This window comes from Miscanthus floridulus, chromosome 12 (genome assembly GCF_019320115.1).
Source record: "Miscanthus floridulus cultivar M001 chromosome 12, ASM1932011v1, whole genome shotgun sequence".
NCBI lineage: Eukaryota > Viridiplantae > Streptophyta > Magnoliopsida > Poales > Poaceae > Miscanthus > Miscanthus floridulus.
In genome coordinates, this window is record NC_089591.1 from 57,540,862 (window position 1) to 57,560,597 (window position 19,736).

Here is a 19,736-nt window from a genome sequence, read left to right on the forward strand (position 1 = left end):
TTAAATAAGAAGCAAGAGGTACGCCCGCACTTTATTTGCAGTAAAAGATACTCATGTTTACAGCTTGCTTTCGTTCTTGCACTCCAATATTTAGTGTATCAACATGCTCCCGTAGCACTGACTACTGAGTCACTTGTCCTTGTGTTCGTGATACTAACTTGCTCATTGAAAGTCATGATCAAATTTTCTCATGTTAGTTTATATTCTGATAATGTTTTTTTTGGTAGATATAATCTCAAATCATGAATTCTGAACTTTTGGATGAATATCTCGAATGCACAGAGATGCTTTATCTATAATATCTCGAATGCACAGATGCTTTATCTATAATGTGCTTATAAGAATGAACAAGTTCCTTGCAAAACTAAATAAATTAGACTGGAAATCTAAGCAAAAACTGAATGCACAGATGCCAATCCTTCAAGCTCCACCCAAATGGTATTGAGGGTTAAAAGTTTGATTGTATGGAAGAACTGACTGAAGGCGGGGATGCGTGGCTTCCGGTGGACAGGAGCCGGAGGCATGCGGCTGCGGCTCTGGAGTGTGGCAACGGTGGTGCGGGAAGCGGGATCGCAAGGCGGCGACGGCGAGGGCAGTCCTGCACGGCAGAAGAGCAGCGACGACGAGGGCAGTGCTGCACGGCAGAAGAGCAGCGACGGTGAGGGGAATGCCTCAATACATGGTAAGTATTTTGAGGCCTCAGATGTTCATATATATATTTTTTTTCAATTTGCAAATGTTTTGTGTACATAGCTTGGATCTATCAGATTTGATGGTGTACAAAGCGAGATCGTAGGTTCACTTCAGAGAATTCTTGGTAGTTTGCTTGTGCTTGCTTTGCTATTTCAATCTAAAGATCAGGGTTGGTTTATTTTATTACCATGTGGGTTCCTTTTTATATCAGGATCAGTTTGGGACTTACTTGGGAGATGCTGAATGTCACTGGTACCTTTCAAAGGTATGGTTTCTCAACTAGAAATAATTGTATATTTAATGTGTTAAGAGTTTTAAGGCATATAAATAATAAATATTTGTAGATAACTATAATTCTGTAATTAGTAAATTTCAAACTCCAGAACAAAAAAGATGACAAATTTTGTATGCTACAATCCGAAGACTCTTGAAAGTTGTACTAATGTTTGATCCATTCATCTGCATTTTACAGAGTATCACTAAATCAACTGGGAGGACAGGGACTATGGCTGTTTAGCCCAAGAAGCTAATCCATTCAAACATGTTGCCTAGTGTCATAATTCAGAAAATGATATATGTCCATCTTTATCTACCGATGAAATCAATTGGCCAACTGTATTGAATAGCCTCTGTTTTGTGTAAATGAGTAAAGCTAACTTGTACTACTTGCCAAAAACCTTTGTTTCATGAAGATATGGATAGAGTTAGAAATTAAAGTTTCAGGTGCAAGAGTCAGATAGTGATTTGCTGACATTTGTTTATTATGATTGTACATAAAACTGCACTGAATTGACTGAGCATGGCAAATTTTTAATATTGTGATAACCTTACAGCCTCCATCTTTAATAGGTCCATGGGAAATGCTAAGTCTTATGCATCAAGCTGTCGTTTGGTTGTTTTAATTTGCATGTTTGGATGTTGCCATAGGGATTTTAAGACAAAATTACTTATCAGGGACGGAAGCAGTTTTCCCTTCAGGAGGAAGAAGGGGATGGGGAGGGTGAGGTTGACGGGCGGGGCCCGTCGGCAGTGGCATTCATTATGTGTACCTTTAATAGTTAGTTGTCATAAAAGCTATATTGTCATATTCCTTGATTAAACTGACATAGGTCGTTTGTGTTTCCGAGGTGCTGGCTATGTGCCTATGTCAATCGAGCTTCATATTTTGCAACATCTCTCCGATGCTGTTGTTTAGATTAATCATGTTCTGAAACTGTACATCCTTATACTGGATCATATTCTGGTGAGTAACTCTTCTTCTGTTTTCAGTTATCTTGCTTCTTCAACTATTAAGGCAGAGTCACAATGAGCGACCAAACTAATGAAAAATGCCCACTTTGCTTGAACAAGATGGATTTGACAGATAAACAACTGAAGCCATGTAAATGTATCTTTACTGCTTGATTACCATCGTGGAGTACAGACAATTTGTTTTATGTTTTTTCCATGGTCTTTATTTATTTGGATGTAGTTCATATCTTATGTTTGCTAGGACTCTTCTCAATAATTGTAAAACTACATTATCATAAAGTAATTATTTTATATGATTATATTTTCATTTCTCATGCTAAAAAAAGGGTAATAAACACATGTAGTAATGTGTTCTCTTCATGGTTTGTGAAGCTCATTTTGTGTTTTTCGACAATGGGAAAGACCAAGAGATGTCAGTATTGCTCTTGTTTAGTAAAATACTGATGCAGTATGTTGTGCCTGCGGTGGAGGCCTGTTTGCTTGGTTACAAGGCCAAAGGGATTTTTTCCTTTTCTTTAAGGGACAAAGGAGGGGGTTTAACTGTTTAAGGAGTTAAACTCCAAACAAGACCGAAACAAAACTCATGCATCTAAAATAAAATGAAGCGCACCAAATTAATTTTGAAATATGCCTTTGAAAGGGATGTGGTTGAATGTTGAATTCGAGCGTGGTGCGAATTCAACCAAATTTTAGTTTGCATGGAAAATGATTTTATTTTGAAGACTTCTCGGCATGGAGATGACTTGGTCAATAGCGTGATAAGAGATTTTATTGTCATTTGGTTGTTTTGATGTGTATGTACAAAATATTGTCGTAGCGTTAGCTTTTATTACTTGTTTCCTATATATTATTCTAATTGCTACCATGTTTGCCACATCAAAGATTTTTTCCTGCTGATATAAAATATTATCTTAGCCACATCACGGAAAGGTCTATACGGTAGAGTTTGTGAGCTTGCGATGACGCGCTCTCCGTAATTATGTTAATTTCACGAACTTTGCTTTTTGGATTAAATGTCACTTTAACGTCGGTATTTAATTTCACAGTATTGTTATCTTATCGTGTGATCCGTGTGTTTTTAGTATAAAAGTTTAGTTGTCCCGTAGCAATGCACGGGTACACTACCTGGTATGAATAAAAATAGTAATAAAAAAGTTTTTATACATAAATAAGAGATAACTATTATATAGCTTATCGCTTACCACTTGATTTATAGCTAAACACTTGCTCTAAGAGCCAAACTCTTCTCTTATATCTTCTTTTTTCAGGTATAAAAATATTGAATACCTTATCTATAAATGCCCTATTCGCTTGGCTTATAAGTCTCTCACAACAAATCAGCCAACGGTACTTTCAGCCGTATATTATGTTCACCGTATAGTGCCCATGCCGTCGACCTCGCTGTACACAAGCGGGGCCAATGACGGGAACAAAATAATATTTGACCAACGGCCCAATGACGGCCAAAGTCAAGGTTTGTGGGGACACAGCCCGACACTTTACTACTGCAGCTCTAATTGCAATAAAATTTGAATGTTTCACTTCAAAGAAAATAGTTGAGTATTCCACTTCAAACAAACACAGATTATCGCAACACAACTCTAGAAAACCTTTTTAAAAGATCCTTCGTAGCATGCATGAATAGAATAGCATAGCAAAAACTTACAACGATGAAAATCTTTCACTTCTTTGAATTAGGAAAACAGGAACTTAAAAAAACATGAATGTTATAACATAGGTTTCAATGAGTATCAATCAAAATAAAAATAAAACATGAATTGTTAAATAGGAGTAGGCTGAGAAGCAATGTTTTGCTTACATTCATTCATTTGCTTACAAAATCAAAATTTCCAGTGCTACTATTTGTTCATGCCTTCCAATGTTTGTTCACCCCCAACAACATTTGCAGATACATGAAGTCTAGAAATCTAAGTGTTTTGCAGCCTCACATATTTCACATTACACAAGGACACCGGCAGTCAATAAAGTTCAGGAGTGGGGCTCTAAAAAAATGTTATCTAAACACACGTTGAAATTATAGAAATCTATTGCGCAGAGCACACTGATATAGCAAATGGCAAAGACAAGTGCTTCTAGATGCCTAATTCCATCCCGGCCACAGTAGATCACACAAGATGATGTATTAGACTGTGAGCAACATTTCTTTGTGCAATTGAGGCACTTCACCATGTTAGATTGGTAAGTGGGTTCCCACTCCTGAATGCAGCTAAAGTTGGTCTGACCCTACAAGAAATGGTGGTGTTTGGTTATTTTGTATGTAATAAATAAGTAGTACTTACGTCCTCAGCTAATTGATGCAAACAGTATAGACAGTGTGGTTGATGCTCTGCACTTTATGGTATAATTGTTTTCCAAACACTTCTGTTGTGTGTCCTTTTACAGGGTTAAAATTTACCAATTACAATTCATTTCTCTCCACTAAGACTCAACAGGTTTTGAGAGGCCCGTGATTCATCGCCCTGTTCGTTTGGTTTGGCTTATAAGCCATCGCTAAAAGTATTGTTGGCTGGTTTGGTGTGAGAGAACAATAATGTTTGTTGACTGATAAGCCATAACTTATAAGTCAAATACGACCAAACGAACAGGCTGATGGCTTATCGCCAAACGAACGTAGCAAAAATTGTTATTGTACTTGCTGTGAATCCTCTGGTCGATACCAGTCCACACTCCACAGTTCACTGAGCAGTGAACGGAGCGCTGGACCTGGACACAAGAAACAAGGACACTGGAGAGATGGAATGGAATCACGGGAACCAGGGGCACATTGGCGGCATTGCGATGAACCCAGACGCAGCTGCAGCACGCGCTGCACATGGTGACCCGGGTGGCAACAAGCTGATCCAAAGTCCAAACGTGCAAACGTGCTCGACCCGTACCCGTAGACGTTCATTGTCCGCCACAGTGCCACGCGGAATTTCGGCACTCTCTTGGTTTTCCTCCGAGCATGGGACGTCGGCACCGACCCCCGAGAAGCAATCCTCGGTCCTCTGGTTCTCGGCCGTCTGCGACATCACCACGAGGCTCCTGACGGAGCTCGACATCGGGGTCAGCCGCGGCAGTACCGCGAACGGCAGGATCCAGGATCTCGAGGCCGTTCCCGCGCAGCCGCGCCCGCACGGGCTCGGCCGAGCGATCGACGGCGCGACTGCGAAGCAGGAGGAGCTGAGGACTGTCCAGCGGGACGTCACGTCGTGGGTGACGACGAAGCGATCTGCGGGAGACGCTCAAGGCAGCGCGTCGGCGGCGGCTGCTTGCGCGGAGGCATTGATGGCCGACACCGTCAGGACTCAGGATCCTCTGCCGCTGCATGGAGCACCACCCGACCAGCCCGAGCAGCCGCCTGAAGGCCGAGGTGTGCGCGGCCGTTCTTCGGGTCGTCGACCGCTGCGCCATCGCCGTGGAGTTCCGTCGCTCAATCAGGGCGTTGCAGGGCGCGGCGTTTGAGTTTGAGATCAAGATGGGCACCACCACCACCGGTGGCAATTCCAGAATCTGCGTCAGTCTTGACGCCGTTTGGTCTCCTCCATCAGAACTAGAAAGCTGCTTTGTTCCCCAGGTATTGTGGTAATGTAGTATACCAAATACAAAGATCGGCAAAGTTGCAAATCGTTTGCAACGTCTCTCCCTCCCGCTCCCATCTGTGTCTACTCTGAAGTTTGAACTGATTTATTTCTGAAGAAGAGGCCAGGAACCGGACCAGCGAAGTTACTTCAAAGGAAAAAGTCTACATCACCCCCCACCTTTCATACTTGTCTACTTCACCCCCTCGACTATGAAACCGTCTGTTTTACCCCCTGAACTTTCCAAAACCGTCTATTTTTACCCCTGGGCGGTTTTCTGACAGCGGTTTTACTACAGTAACAGCAGATTTGCTACAGTGTCCGATGGTTTTGAATTCTTTTTTTTTATTTATTTCCGGTGAATCTTTGAAAAATCACAGTAAATCATAGAAAAATCATAAAATGAAAAATCTAATTTTATTGGACTCTACATGAGTAGATCTACACAGTGAATATATAATACGGTATGCTTTAGTACAATTTTTTTTTGTAGCTTTAGATTAATTGGAAAATCTAATTTATCTGTAATTAATTAGAATTTATCTATAACTAAGTTATACATAGTCCAATGAGTACGAAATTTTTACTATAGTTCAAGCATACAATAATTAGCGTGCCGTAAAAATTTCACCACAATTGGACCATAGAAGCTACAGCTATGAATTATTCCAATTAATTACAGACAAAATTAGATTTTTCAATTAATCTAAGGCTACAGTAAAAATTTTATACTAAAGCATACCGTATTATATATTCACTGTGTAGATCTACTCATGTGGAGTCCAACAAAATTAGATTTTTTATTTTATGATTTTTCTATGATTTACTGTGATTTTTCAAAGATTCACCGAAAGTAAATAAATAAAAAGAAATTCAAACCAGCAGACACTGCAGTAAAACACCGTTACTGTAGCAAAGCCGCTTTTACTGTAGCAAAACCGCTATCAGAAAACCGTCCATGGGGTAAAATAGACGGTTTTGGAAAGTTCAGGGGGTTAAACAGACGGTTTCATAGTTGGGGGTGAAGTAGACCAAGTATGAAAGGTGAAAGGTGATGTAGACTTTTTCCTTACTTCAAACTCTCTCCCCTATATTAAGAGGGGGATTTATCTCTCTCCTTTATTAATGGAGGAAGTACGTATCACTTCAAACTCTCTCCTTTATTAACACAAGCTGGGCAGGGTCCTGCCAGCAAAATTTCGAGAAAAAAATAGTAGTAGGATGTTAATATTTCGACATGTATGCTAAGTGCCTCTGTTCGAGTACTTTCAAGTTACAAAAATGCTATACAACACATGCGTTTTAGCGTAAAAAAACACATGGATTTTTCTCTTTTTTCCCTCCGTTCTGTTGGCGCGGGCACGGGCGCTGCCGTCGCGCGGGTCACGTCGCCCAGGATCAGCTCGAGGCCGGACATGGTGTCAAGATTTGCCTCTCCGCTCGAGGCTGGCTGCTGCTCTGCTGCAGCTTGCTCCTGGGTAGTGGTGGAGGAGTCTGGCCGCACGCGTCCTCAAGTAGCCTCTTCTCCTCCTCCTCTGCTGTGATTTATCCTTTCATAGAAAAAAATTGTTTCTTATGATCTGTGGATCTATGATCTTATAATTTGTGATTGTCTGGAGATAGAAGAAGGCTGGAAGTAGAAGGAGAGTGGAGGCTATTGGGTCTTAATTCTATGATGAAAAAAATTCATATGTTGAAACTGCATAAAACACACGGTTGTCGGATAGACAGACTCAGCTTCAGTTACTTGGCTAACCTACCCAACATACATGCATGCCACAGGCTACCCGTTCAGATACCTACGGAAGAGAGGATGTACAGTACAAGAGAGTATCACAATGCAATTGCTGACAGACGACGACAAAAGGTGTAAACCATCTGTGATCTGTCTAGCTGCTAAGAGGGGTGCTGGCACTGTGTACAATGATCAGAGAGTGTGCGATGCTTTTGATTTACGATTATGGTTATGCATGCCTGAAAAGTTCGATGCAAAAGGAATAATGGTATCCATCATTGAACATGCAACTCAGGTCCAATGTGACATAAGGGAACTGAAGTTCCTTCGGCAAGTTGTTCAAGATGAATAAACTTGTGCTGGTGTTGGAGGATTGTCACACTGCGTGCCCTTTTTTCTGGCGAACTATACGTGAAGTTCTGGATTTTTTTTTTGCTAAAAGGAGTGCCATTATAATAACAACAAAGCATGAAGATTTTGCAAAAGGAGGCATCCCAAGACCATTTCCAAGAATACCATGTTTCTATCACTTGAGCCCTCTAGGAGATGAACATTGCTTACAGATTCACCAGAAGTTTGCTTGCGATGATGGTCATGGCCCTGGTACTGATAATGGAAATGGGAATTAGTAGTAACGTTCTTTACCATTGTGGCGGTAACCCGCTGTACTTGAAGGCTATCTGTGGACTTCTCTGTCATGCAAAGAGTGTTTTACAGGAGCTGGACAACTTGAAAGAAGCATTCTCACCAGATTTTAAAATTTTCTGTGATATTTTGCCCCAGCATTTGATGTCGTGCCTCACATTGTCCTCTTTGTTTCCAAAAGATTTCGTATTAAAAAAACATCAGCTAATTAGGCTATGGATGTCTCAGGGCTTCATCAAATGCGGGGAATTTGGGAACCTAGAAGAAATAGGCACTCAGTATTTCAATGAGTTGGTCTGCAAGTCATTCTTTGAGCATTCATCACTTCATCATGATAAAAAAGAGGACAAGTTTGTTATGCCTAAGCCTTTCCATGATACGGTAACCTCAGGACATATGCTTCAGATGCGAGGACCTTGTGCACAATATAAAAGGGCGTACCCAGTGTAAAGAGCTCCCGCTCTGTGCAGGGTCTGGGGAAGGGTGTCAGTGGCAAGCCTTACCCTCACCTGTGCGATGCGAGGAGACCGCGACTCGAACCCGGGACCTTCAGGTCACAATGTGAGGATCTTGTGCACAATATACCAGAAAAAATCGTCATTTGACACTTGTTCCTTGGGACCGTCGAACTGTCGTCGCACTCCATCGTATGACCAAACAGGTTAGGGATTTGGATGCCTTTATGGTTGTGAACAGATCTGAGCTAAAAAACAGTAGCATGACATCACCTTTTCTTAAACTTGAGGGTTTGGATGATTTCTTGTTGAAATTCCAATCCTTAAGATCATTGAATTTGAGCTATACTGTCATTGGTCAATTGCCTGCCTCAATTCGAAACTTGACGAATTTGCAATGCTTGGCTGTCAATAACACAGATATAAAAAGGCTTCCATCCGAACTTTGTTTACATGAAAATCTTCAGACATTGGAAGCGCGGGATTGCCCTCAGCTTGTTACACTACCAGAAATAAAGAATCTGGCTAAACCGCGACATCTAGATGTGAGGAAACAGACAGGCCATGTGAGAATGCCGATTGGTGTGGGCCACTTAATGCATCTTCAATCACTCCCGGTGCTCAATATTGGGGAAGGTTTGTCTGATTGCTCAATCCAAGAGTTGAGAGATTGAAATAATCTGCATGGAGATCTTGCCATAGCAGGTCTTGAAAATGTTAAGGTTGTCAATGAAGCCAAGGAGGCCAAGCTAACCAATAAGACGTACGTTGAAACTTTGACACTTGAATGGAGTAACAACAGTATATACTTTGACGACGACGACGTTTTGGTTGAGGTATTCCAAAGAGTCCAACCACCACATGATCTTGAGAATCTCATTGTTCGGAATTACTCTGGCAGCATATTTCCCGAGTGGATTGAGAAATCTCCCAATGACAATTTACAATCCATTACATTTGATAATTGCTACAACTGCAGCATGCTACCGGCTCTTGGTGGTCTGCGGTCTCTCAGATACCTCTGCATTCGAAAGATGTATGCACTGAAAACTTTTGGGCACACTGCTTCTTTATCCGAAGAAAGGAGGGGTGGAAAATTTCCAGCATTGGAACATCTGAAACTGTGGGAAATGTATGAGTTGGAAGGATGGATCTGAGTAAGAGATGAAGACTTCCCTCACCTTTGTGCTGTTTCCATTTGTGCATGCCCACTGCTGAAGAGCCTGCCAAGCTTTTCCTCGCTTATGAATTTATCATTTCATCGCTGCAACCAACTGCTGGAAATCCCAGAACTTATGAAACTTGAGTCATTCAAAATTGAAGGCTTCCATGACATAGTTGTATTAGATTTGCCACAGGGATTGCCTGCGCTGAAGAATCTGGAGATAATTCATTGCAACAACCTCGTACCTGTGGTTGGTTTATCAAATCTGCCATCTCTTGAGAAGTTGAAAATTGTCAAATGCCCAAAACTTGATGCAGTCAACAAATGTCAGCAATGTCATTTCAAGAAAGTCATCATTGTCAGGTAAAGTAATCCAAAGAAAAAAAATCCAATCTTTTAATTTTGACAGGTTCCACTGCACATCAAAGTATTTTGTTTTTTCTCAAACTTCATTTTCTCTTTGTAATTCTTTTTTTTAATCTCTATAACCCCCTTTGCAGGAATGGTACAGATATATCAACCTAGGACAGGAATCCTGCTTTGAGCGTCTGAATATTATGAGAAACTTGGGACTCATGTAGTTATGTCCTGCATTACGAAAGGACGGGGCAATATTAAGTTTTGTAGCCTATGAAAGACTACTGGTTAAGGTTAGCCTAAGAATGTCATACTCGTAGTCGCACGGACAAGCAGATAATTGCTTGACGGATGAGTTTGCCAGCTTACGGAACGGAAGGCGAAGTGGATTGATGCAGGGGTACCGAGTTGCGGCACTCAGGGATGAATAGTCAGATCCGCCACCCATCTATCCTGTTTCTCTCTAGAGGGGTGAGGAGCCCTTGAGCTCGCTGTGCACCATGGACTGTGACCACCGCACGGCGCCACAGGCGTGGAGGCAGGGCGCCAACTCGCCGCGGCTGCGTATAAGTGACGGGAGCCGGGAGGCACGCGCAAGGCTGCCGACCGCCGTTGAGCGCCGGTGCACGCCCGCAAGGCAACGGGTGCCGATGGTGCTGCGCGAGTGAGCACGTGGGCCGTGGGCCGCTCAAGCGGGCTGGCACATGGGCGGAAGAATTCGGGGTGTTGGCACATGGGCCTTTCTCGAGCGCTTGGGCGCCCAAAGCCGCGTGTGGTCGAGCCATCGAGGGCCAGCCAGTGCTGTCGGAAGCGTGGCAGCGGCTGGGCTCAGCCGTTGTGGGTCGTTAGCGCGGTGGTCGTGAGTCGTGATGACCAACCAAACCGTCCAGCCTCCCCATGACGTGTGGGTGACCTCACTCAGAGATCCGCAACCGGTGAACCGCCCCGAATCCTCGGCCTCGCATCCGCCGGTGGCCGCCGGGGGGCGTGGAGCACCCAACTCCCACCTGCTGCGACCTGCGAGAACCTCCTCATCTCCACGGAAGCACACACCGGAAGAAGAAGAGAAGGCGAGAACCATGGCACCATCTGCTGCGTCCATCTCGCCCGTCTGCTGCGTCCCCTTCCCCGCCTCAGCCCCTCGTCGCGCGTCCCCCTCTTCCCTCAGAAGGCTTCCCAGATTCGCGGCCCGGAGTAGCGGCGGCGGCGGGGGCACGCGCCCTGAGCCGAAACCAGGTAACCTCTCTGACGTGGGGTGGGGAGCAGAATGGCAGTCCGATTCGAGCTTGGGCTTTACTCTGTGCTCTTGCTGGTGTCGTCGCGCAGATGACAACGAGAGCAAGGCCGTCCTCGACGCTTTCTTCCTCGGGAAGGCCTTCGCGGAGGCGCTCACGGAGCGGGTCGAGTGGGTGGTGGGCGAGGTGTTCAGCGTCGTCGGGCAGTGGCAGGCCGAGCAGCAGAAGCAGGTGCTGGAGTTCCAGGTACTGCGCCACACGGTCCTTGCTCCAGATGAGCACTCACAGTATTTCGTTTTCCATGTCAATTCTCCAATGAGCTCTTTAGTAATTGATGACATCTCGATGATGTGATATCATCCATGTTTAACTTACGTGTATTTCAGTTTTCCAATACCAAAATTTATAAAACAAAAGACATTCAACAAGGAATGAGCATTGAACTGCAAAATGGGCGTAAGTGTAATAGCCTACCAATTGTAAAAGTAGATATGTGCCCTGGGTTAGGTGGAGTTAAACATGTCCTGAAAATTTGCAGAAGGGAAATGGTTCTGCATTCATTTTGGGGAACTATATAGTCCAGATGCCCAAGGTAAAGTGTGATGGGTTTGTTTGGAGATATCACATAGATCAACTGTTTTGCGTCATTATTGATAGCTGCGTTACATATAGTGAAAAATTTCCATTTCAGATTTCTTCATTTTTTTCTTCTTCTCTGTAACCCTGGCTCTACGCCACATGCTACTGAATTCTCTTATGTATATATATATGATACATATAGGAGGAAGTAGTACAAAGAGCCCAAAAGGCTAAGGAGAGAGCTGCAACGGAAGTTAGTGATGATAAGGGGACAAAGTCTCTAAGGGAACCTTCAGCAACAATTGTGACGACTACACCTATGTCATCTTCATCTCCCCCTGCTACTCCCACACAGACAGAATAGTTCTAGCCTTCTTGGTGGCAATGAAGAGTTGTTGCTGCAAGTAGATGCAGTTCTTTCTGCAGCCAAAAAGCTTTAGTTGGCTTTCACATGATATATGTCGATGACAAATATATTTGCTAGTGAAAAATCTAGCATTTCAGTTAAAATCTAATGTACAATTTTTCATATGAATGGCATGATATATATTAGTTCACTTTAGTAGCCTGAGGATGAACTTTTGCATCTAGAGTGTTTGGGTATATGTAATATGTTATATGCCATTCTTAAGAAAATACAGCTTCAGAAACCTTGGTAGCAATATAGAATTAGTGTCTTGATTTACGCTATTTACTATAATTTATATCTTTGAATGAGGACTTCATTGCAAAAGCTTCAGAGGAGATTTGTGAAAGAATGATTTGATCAACAAAATAATGAATTCATGTCTTTTCTGTATCAAATGCCATATGCAGAGGTACTGTTTCATCGAGGACTTCCATTCTTCTAGGGACAATATGTATGTATACTGGATTGTGCAAGCAATTGCTGATTACTTTGATGTGTGGATTCAATGCTTACACTTTGCATCATTCATGATTCTGTCATATTGTTTTTTTTTGAACCAGGGAAGCCCCCACTGTTATATTTTATTAATACACAAAAAAACAAATACTGAGCAAAACAAACGGAAAACACTTCAGCTAATCCATAGCGAGGCTAGAACAAGAAGAAAAACAAAAGAACCACTAAACACAAGAATCAACCCAGGAGAGAAAAACAGATCGCTTGTTTTCAGAAATCCTATACGCTTGTGGTCGAGCTTCATCTTCGAGAGATCTTCTCGTCTCCCAAGCTATTCCTATATGACACTGGCATACATGGACATGAGGAAATTTACCAAATAATTTCCTGTGTAGACATCATTATTAAATCACTGAGTAATGTACAAACATGGACCTTGACAATTCTGTATTTCTGTGCTAAGAAACCATATGCTTAGGTGATTCTTCAGAGGCCATCTCTATCTGTTCCTCATGTCCATTTAGCAGACAATTTTGGTGTTCGCTTTAGTGACTTGAAATCCACATGACAAAGACCATACTTTACGGTGTAACCAGACTTCCATTCGAAGGTATCCATCAAAGACCACACAAAATAACCTCTCACATCTGCTCCTTTCCTGCACAGAAGTAGCAAAGTTTTGTTATTACCTGGCTGCAGAGCAGTTTACATGAAAAGATAATTGAGGAATGCAACAACCTTAGTGCAAAGCTCAAGTAAGTGAGGTAGTCACGAATGTAACTTGACCTTTCAGTATCATTAATTAGTTCTTCTGCTGTGGTGCTGCTATTGCCTATTTGGGCATAACCTGTAAGACCAAAAAGGGAGATCAAGAGGTCCATAAAGATTATTATGGTACCAATGTACTATAAATAAAGATGCATACAAGTGAATCATTGTTCTGTACAAAGGCTTATGTTTTGTAGCTAATATGTATATTTTACCAAACCTAGTAACCCACCATTCTCTGTGATGTACAAAGGTATGCTTTTATATCTGTGCTCTAAATACATGACCAACGTTTCCATAGAGCTTGGAGCCACATAGCTGTTTGCTGGTGTCTGTGATATTAATTTAGCGGTGTTAGGTTGTGCAAAATCAACTTTGAAATAGGATTCTTGTTGAATAGAATAATGCAATGTACAGTGCCGACTTTTACCGGTTTTCCAATGGGTATCCCATTTCGTTCTGATGATTCAGAAACTAAAGCTTCACAAGTGTAGAGGTCCAAATCACATTGAGAATATATGCAATCCTTGACGTAGAATGTTTCGTAGTGATTTACTCCGATGAAGTCAATTTGGTTTTTCAGTAGTTGCTTCTCTACTTCTGTGAATTTCGGCAAGTCTGGACCTAAGATTTGGCGCATTTGGTGTGGATAGTCACCAAAGAACAAGGGATCCAGGAACCTGTTTTAGCATGTATCATCAAGTGGGCATTCAATCGCAAAGACCAAAAAGTCAGTTCCAATGGTAAAATACTAGTATGATGGAAGGTTACCATTGATCTTCGAAAGACCGAGCTCGGCTTACTGCCAAGTGGTCCTCTGTGATATTCCTCAGTGGTTCATACCATTTCATATGTAGTGAAATTCCAACAGAGCCACCTTGCTTGGCCTGAGAAGGATGGAGAACAAGGAAAACAACTTATACAACTTCCATGAGGATTTACGAGCAAGCACATGGTTAGTCCCTACTCCCTTTTGATCCAAATGTGTGTGTTGTACCTTGTAATTATTTCTGTAGATGTTGACCGTCTTTGCATGAGCTAATATCATGTTATGCGCTGCAATGTATGGCTCAGTTGATGAATTCCCAGAATCGCATTTCCCATACGGCTCGGAACAGTGGTTGGGTGGAAATACCCCGACGAAGTATGCGAGCTTTACCATAATATTTGGCTCATTGAATGTAACCCAGTGGTTTACTCGGTCACCAAACATCTTGAAGCAAAGCTCAGCGAAGTAGGTGAAGTCCTCCCTGAACAGAAATGCAGAAACAACCACATATGAGCTTACTGCATCTTCGAAGATAAAGCTATAATATGAGCTTACTGAATCTCTGGGCTCAACCAGGAGCCGTATCTTTCTTGGAGTTCCTCAGATATGTCATAGTGGTTGATCGTCACAAATGGTTGTATTCCTGCTCGAAGCGTATCAAATGCCAGGCCCACATGAAAGAAACTGAACTGAAAGGCTTGCTTGTTTTGCAGGGTGGCATTTGTGGAGGGAGGTAGCTGGCCACATATATAATAACAGAACTAAGAATGCATACCTTTTCCTAGCAGGCCGTTGATGAGGCTGTTGTAGAATTTAACGCCTTCCAGATTAACACCTCCGAAGCGACCCTCTGACCAGGGATATTTGAAAGGTATAAGCATATAATTTTTGTTAAACACTGGTACTAAGGAAGGATTCCGTGTGTGTTGTCGAGCTGGGAGAGTGTCTGAGAATGAGCTCGCTTGGAAGTATTCTCGACCAGGACAATGAGAATCTGTAGGAGTCGAGGCCAAGCGAATGCATCATTTCTATGTCCTCCTGCCAGCGTGACTTTATATGAGATTCTATGTTTTGGAGGGTACTGCCGGCCTCTTCATCTTACTGATTTATGCAGGGTTAAAAAAAAATGCATGAGCACTGATAGAAATGTCTATGTTTGTAATGATGCTTACCTTGTATCGATGATAATGGTCAGCGGCCATGTCGCCATTGCTTCCATCGATAATCCTTCCTGATTTTTGGTTAATAGCCAAGACTAAGACAGGCAACAAAATCAAGCGACGTCTGTGATTTTCAAAGCGCACATGTTTATAGCGGGGACAGGCACCTCCTGAATCGAGTCTACCAGCAGTGATTTTGGTTGGGTTTCAGGATTTCAGCACAAAATGGTCCTAGTTGGGTGAGACCCATCTGGTCAGCTTCTCGTTACCTGCCAAAAACGCATGGGCGACGTCCGTCACGTGCGGCGAGTTTGTGGTCGGCATTGGTCATGCTACGCACGCGGTGAGCGGGGTGACAAGCGCGGTGCTGCGGTTGTGTAGGCGGGCGGCGACTGGTGTGCGGCAGCTGCGGCCAGCGCAACTGCACATGCGGGCGTCGCAGGCTAGAGTTCCGTGGTGCTGGCGCGGGCCTAGTGCACGCCGCGGTGGTGCTGGCTCGACTACGGCTTGCGATGGCCGAGGCCAGAGCCCGTCGTGACTACGCAGCAAGACTTGGCGGCGGCAGCGGTGGTGGCCGTGAGTCGGTCGCGTTCCTTGCCGGAGGCGGTGGATGCCGTGTGCCAGGCCGGCGGCGGTGCTCGCGTATCACAAACCGGCAAGGCGGCAACCTGCAGTGCAGGGAGCGGCTGCAGCACATTGCGGCCGCCCCTTGGTGACCTCGTCGTGCAGTACTTGCTCGCGTAGCTCAAGGGATCGGGGACTGGCAGCCCAGGGAGCGACGACAACGACGGCGACGTCGCGATCCGACGCGCGGTGTCCTGGCGTCGTGAGCTTAGATGGGCCGCTATCTATGCCACCCGTCCCTGTGTAGTAACCTGGTGCAAGCAGATCGGATCGTTCGACCGCACGAGGCGGGCTGGGCGACTCCGCCGGCGACGCTGCGGCGGCGGAGGCTTTTGACGTCGGCTCCCCCTACGCAACCCTCCTGTCTCTCTCCAGCTCGGGCTGATAAGGGCCCTGTGCGCAGTTGCCCGGCCTTGGTGGGACGGGACCTGGGTTTGGGACTTGGAGAAGCCAATTTTGACGGCGATAGCGGAAGCTTTGAGGACGAAGGTGTAGGATGAGAAGAAGAAGGCAAAGGTGCAAGGTAGCAAAGGTGCAGTTCTTTCTTCGACGGTGGAACTGCCGCGGTTTGGGCAACGCTGCGACAGTGAAGGAGCCTCGCGAGCTCACGAAGAAAGTTGCCCCTACCGTGCTCTGCGTAGTGGAAACACAAGTTGATCGAGAACGGGTGGAAGGTTTGAAAGGTACCCTAGGTTTCGACAATGCTTTCGCCGTAAGTACACTACTACGATAAAACTTAACCGAGGGGTTTTGCAAAGGGGCTCAGAGGCGGGCCGGTATTTGAACCACCTCGGTTAATGTCTGGGATTAACCAAGGCGGTTACAATCAATTGCCTCGCAAAATCGATTTACGAAGGCGATTAAAAATAATAACAGCCTCCTAAAATGTATTAACCGAGGCGGGCCTTATAAGAGGCGGACCTCTTATAAAGTCGGCCTTATAAGAGGCGGACCTCCGTTAATATTCCTGAGCCCACTCCCTCTCCATCTCGGCCCATCTTGGCCCAACAGTAACGTTACAGTTTATATATACGAGATGAAACCCTAGCCCACTCCCTCACTCATCTCTCTCTCACACAGCGCTCGAGCCCCGAGCGGCGCCTCTCCCTCTCAGTGGCGCCTCTCCCTCCCTCTCTAGTGCCTCCCACTCCCTCTCCCTCTCCCTCACCCAAGCAGATCTGGAGGCCAGGCAGAGGAGCTCACAGGTGCGGCGTCCCGGCCTCGCCCCTCCTCCGCGACGGCGTCCCTCATCCCCACGCCCTTCGATCTCCTCCGCGACGGTGCCGGTGGTGGAGCGGCGAGCAGATCCGGTGGTGGAGCAGCCCGGATCTGGCGATGGTGGTGCTCCCTCTCCCTCGAGCTCGGCCGACGCATGGGGAGGCTAGATCCAGCCCTGGTGCAGGGCAATCCAGCAACGGTGGCGAATGGGGAGGTCGGATCCGGCCCTAGCGCGGGCGGATCCGGCGACGGTGGCGCTCCCTCTCCCTCGAGCTCGGTCGACGCACGGGGAGGCCGGATCTGGCTCCCGCGAGGGCGGATCCGACGATGGTGGCGCACGGGGAGGCCCAGATCCAGGCCCGGTTAGGGCTGGGCTGCGGGCTTTTTTTCTTGTTTTTATTTTTTATGTGATTAACCGAGGCGGGCATTTGGATTGCCTCGGTTAAGGTTTGATTTACCGTGACCTTTTGACCGAGGCGGATGAGATGCCTACCTCGGTTAATCTATTTTGCCCGCCTCCAATAAAATTCCTGTAGTAGTGGTAGTTCAGGGCGCAGTGGTGCCCTTGGCATTTTTTGGAACAATAATACCATGGTTGAATTGTTACCGTACTTTCAGTATCACATTGACACTATCATTACAGAGAGTGGGGGTGAGACATGGTGTTTGACGTGTCTATGGTGAGGCGTAGGTTGCGGAACGCCACAAGACATGGGAGATGTTGAAGTTCATCAAGGCTTCTTATCTTCCATGGTTGTGCATCAGTGACTTCAATTAAGTACTCCTCCAGTCGGAACATGAAGGAGTGCAGGAGCGAAGCCGTAGCCAGATCACTGGTTTTCGGGAGATGGTGGATGTCTACGGACTGGTGGACCTTGGGTTCGAAGGACGCAGACGGACTTATGAGAAGAAGGTAGCTGGTGGCTCTTACTGCCGTGTTGGGCTGGATCGGGCGCTGGCGTGTGCTGACTGGAGCGCTCGGTTTCCGCTGGCACATGTATGTCACCTTACTACATCGGCAGCATCGGATCATGGTCTGATTGAACTTTGATGGGATATCGGACCACCGAGTACAGGAGGTCGACGCGGAAGGAGGTCGTTCCGGTATGAGCTAATTTGGGAGAGACATGCGAATTTTCGGGGTGTGCTTGCACAAGCTTGGGAGAATCAGCCGCATGCAACGACTCTAGAGGGTTTGCATAGGAAGCTTGGGGCCGTGTCGAATTGCTGTCTTTTGGCAGTGTGACCGTGAGCTCAAGAAATTGAACGCAAAGCTCGAGCACCTTCGCTCTGAGCCCATGCGGACAGGTCCTTCCCATGAGGAGATCAAGATAGTGGACAGGATCTTGGAGCTAAATTATTGAGAAGAGATCATGTGAAACAGCACTCATAGATCACTTGGCTTACTGAAGGCGATAGGAATGGAAAGTTCTTTCATTTGTGAGCCAACCAAAGGAAGAAGCGAAACAAATTAGCAAGTTAAAAAAGGAGGATGGAAGCTTCGATGAGGTTGAGGAGGAGATGGCTACCCTCACGACGACGTTCTATAGGAATTTGTACACGTCGGAGGGGACAGAAGATATGGATTAGCTACTTAATACGGTGCCTGTTAAAGTCACCGGGGATATGAATGATGCGCTCCTTAAACCTTTTAGCACTGATGAAATTAAGTCTGCATTGTTTTAGATGTTTCCGACCACGGCACCAGGACCTGATGGATTCCTGGCACATTTTTTCTAGCACCATTGGAATATCCGTGGGGAGGAAGTGTCTACCGTGGTGCTACGGGTTTTGAACGGTGAGCATGATCCGGCCTTGATTAATGATACCAGAGGAACTTGGACAATTCTGGCCGATCAACCTATGTAACGTGGTTTACAAAATTGCATCAAAGTCTGTGTAAAACAGGCGGTGATGCATTTTGCCTGAGATTATCTCCGAGGAACAATCAGCCTTTGTGCCAAGCCGGTTGATTATGGATAATATCATTACAGCTTATTTGTACCTGCACTTTATGAAGAAGAAGAGGGCGTGAGAAAATAGATTTTGTGCTCTGAAGATGGACATGAAGAAGGCATGTGACAGATTGGAGTTGAACTCCTTGCAGAAAATTATGATTAAGCTGGGATTTCACACGCCATGGTTAGAGATGATTATGAGGATGATTAACTCAGTATCGTTCTCAGTGTTGTTCAATGGCCAGCAGATGGACATCTTTAAGCCGTACAGAGGCATCCATCAAGGGGATCCAATTTCCCCCTATCTCTTCTTGTTGGCAGCAGAGGGCCTTTCGTGCCTCTTAAATTCAAGAATTCAGTTATCAGATCTCATGGGTATAAGGGTGGCTCCATCGGCTCCAATGGTGAGTCATCTACTCTTTGTGGACGACAGCCTGCTGCTTTTCAAGCGCGCGAATAGGGAGAATGCGGAGGTTGTGAGGGATGTTATGAATTTGTACTGCCACGCGTCTGGCCAGCAAATAAATCTGGAGAAGTCATCGGTCCATTTTGCCAAGGGGTGCAGTGCTGGTGTGCGTGGTGAGATCAAGGGAATTTTAGAAAGTCCACAATGAGGCCTTGAGTGAGAGGTACCTGGGTATGCCAACATATGTGGGCACATCGATGAACGGTGCTTTT

The 19,736-nt window shown here is 45.1% G+C and overlaps 1 protein-coding gene and 1 pseudogene across 1 annotated transcript; one reads left to right on the forward strand and one right to left on the reverse strand.

Moving 5' to 3' along the window:
- The first annotated feature begins 10,767 nt into the window (after positions 1–10,767).
- Positions 10,768–12,264, forward strand: LOC136497224 (uncharacterized protein At4g13200, chloroplastic-like). Its single transcript, XM_066493015.1, has 3 exons — positions 10,768–11,118; positions 11,209–11,363; positions 11,899–12,264. The coding sequence occupies exons 1-3, from the start codon at positions 10,962–10,964 to the stop codon at positions 12,058–12,060; spliced, it is 474 nt and encodes a 157-aa protein (XP_066349112.1). The 5' UTR covers positions 10,768–10,961; the 3' UTR covers positions 12,061–12,264.
- Positions 12,265–12,636: 372 nt separating this feature from the next.
- On the reverse strand, positions 12,637–15,582 carry LOC136495942 (probable inactive beta-glucosidase 14; annotated as a pseudogene).
- Between the last annotated feature and the right edge of the window lie 4,154 nt (positions 15,583–19,736).

Bases quoted from the DNA above. Each gene is read 5' to 3' on its own strand.
- LOC136497224 (XM_066493015.1), top strand. From the start codon at position 10,962: ATGGCACCATCTGCTGCGTCCATCTCGCCCGTCTGCTGCGTCCCCTTC. The intron at 11,119-11,208 runs GTAACCTCTCTG...GTCGTCGCGCAG, and splicing joins GCGCCCTGAGCCGAAACCAG to ATGACAACGAGAGCAAGGCC. The intron at 11,364-11,898 runs GTACTGCGCCAC...TGATACATATAG, and splicing joins AGCAGGTGCTGGAGTTCCAG to GAGGAAGTAGTACAAAGAGC.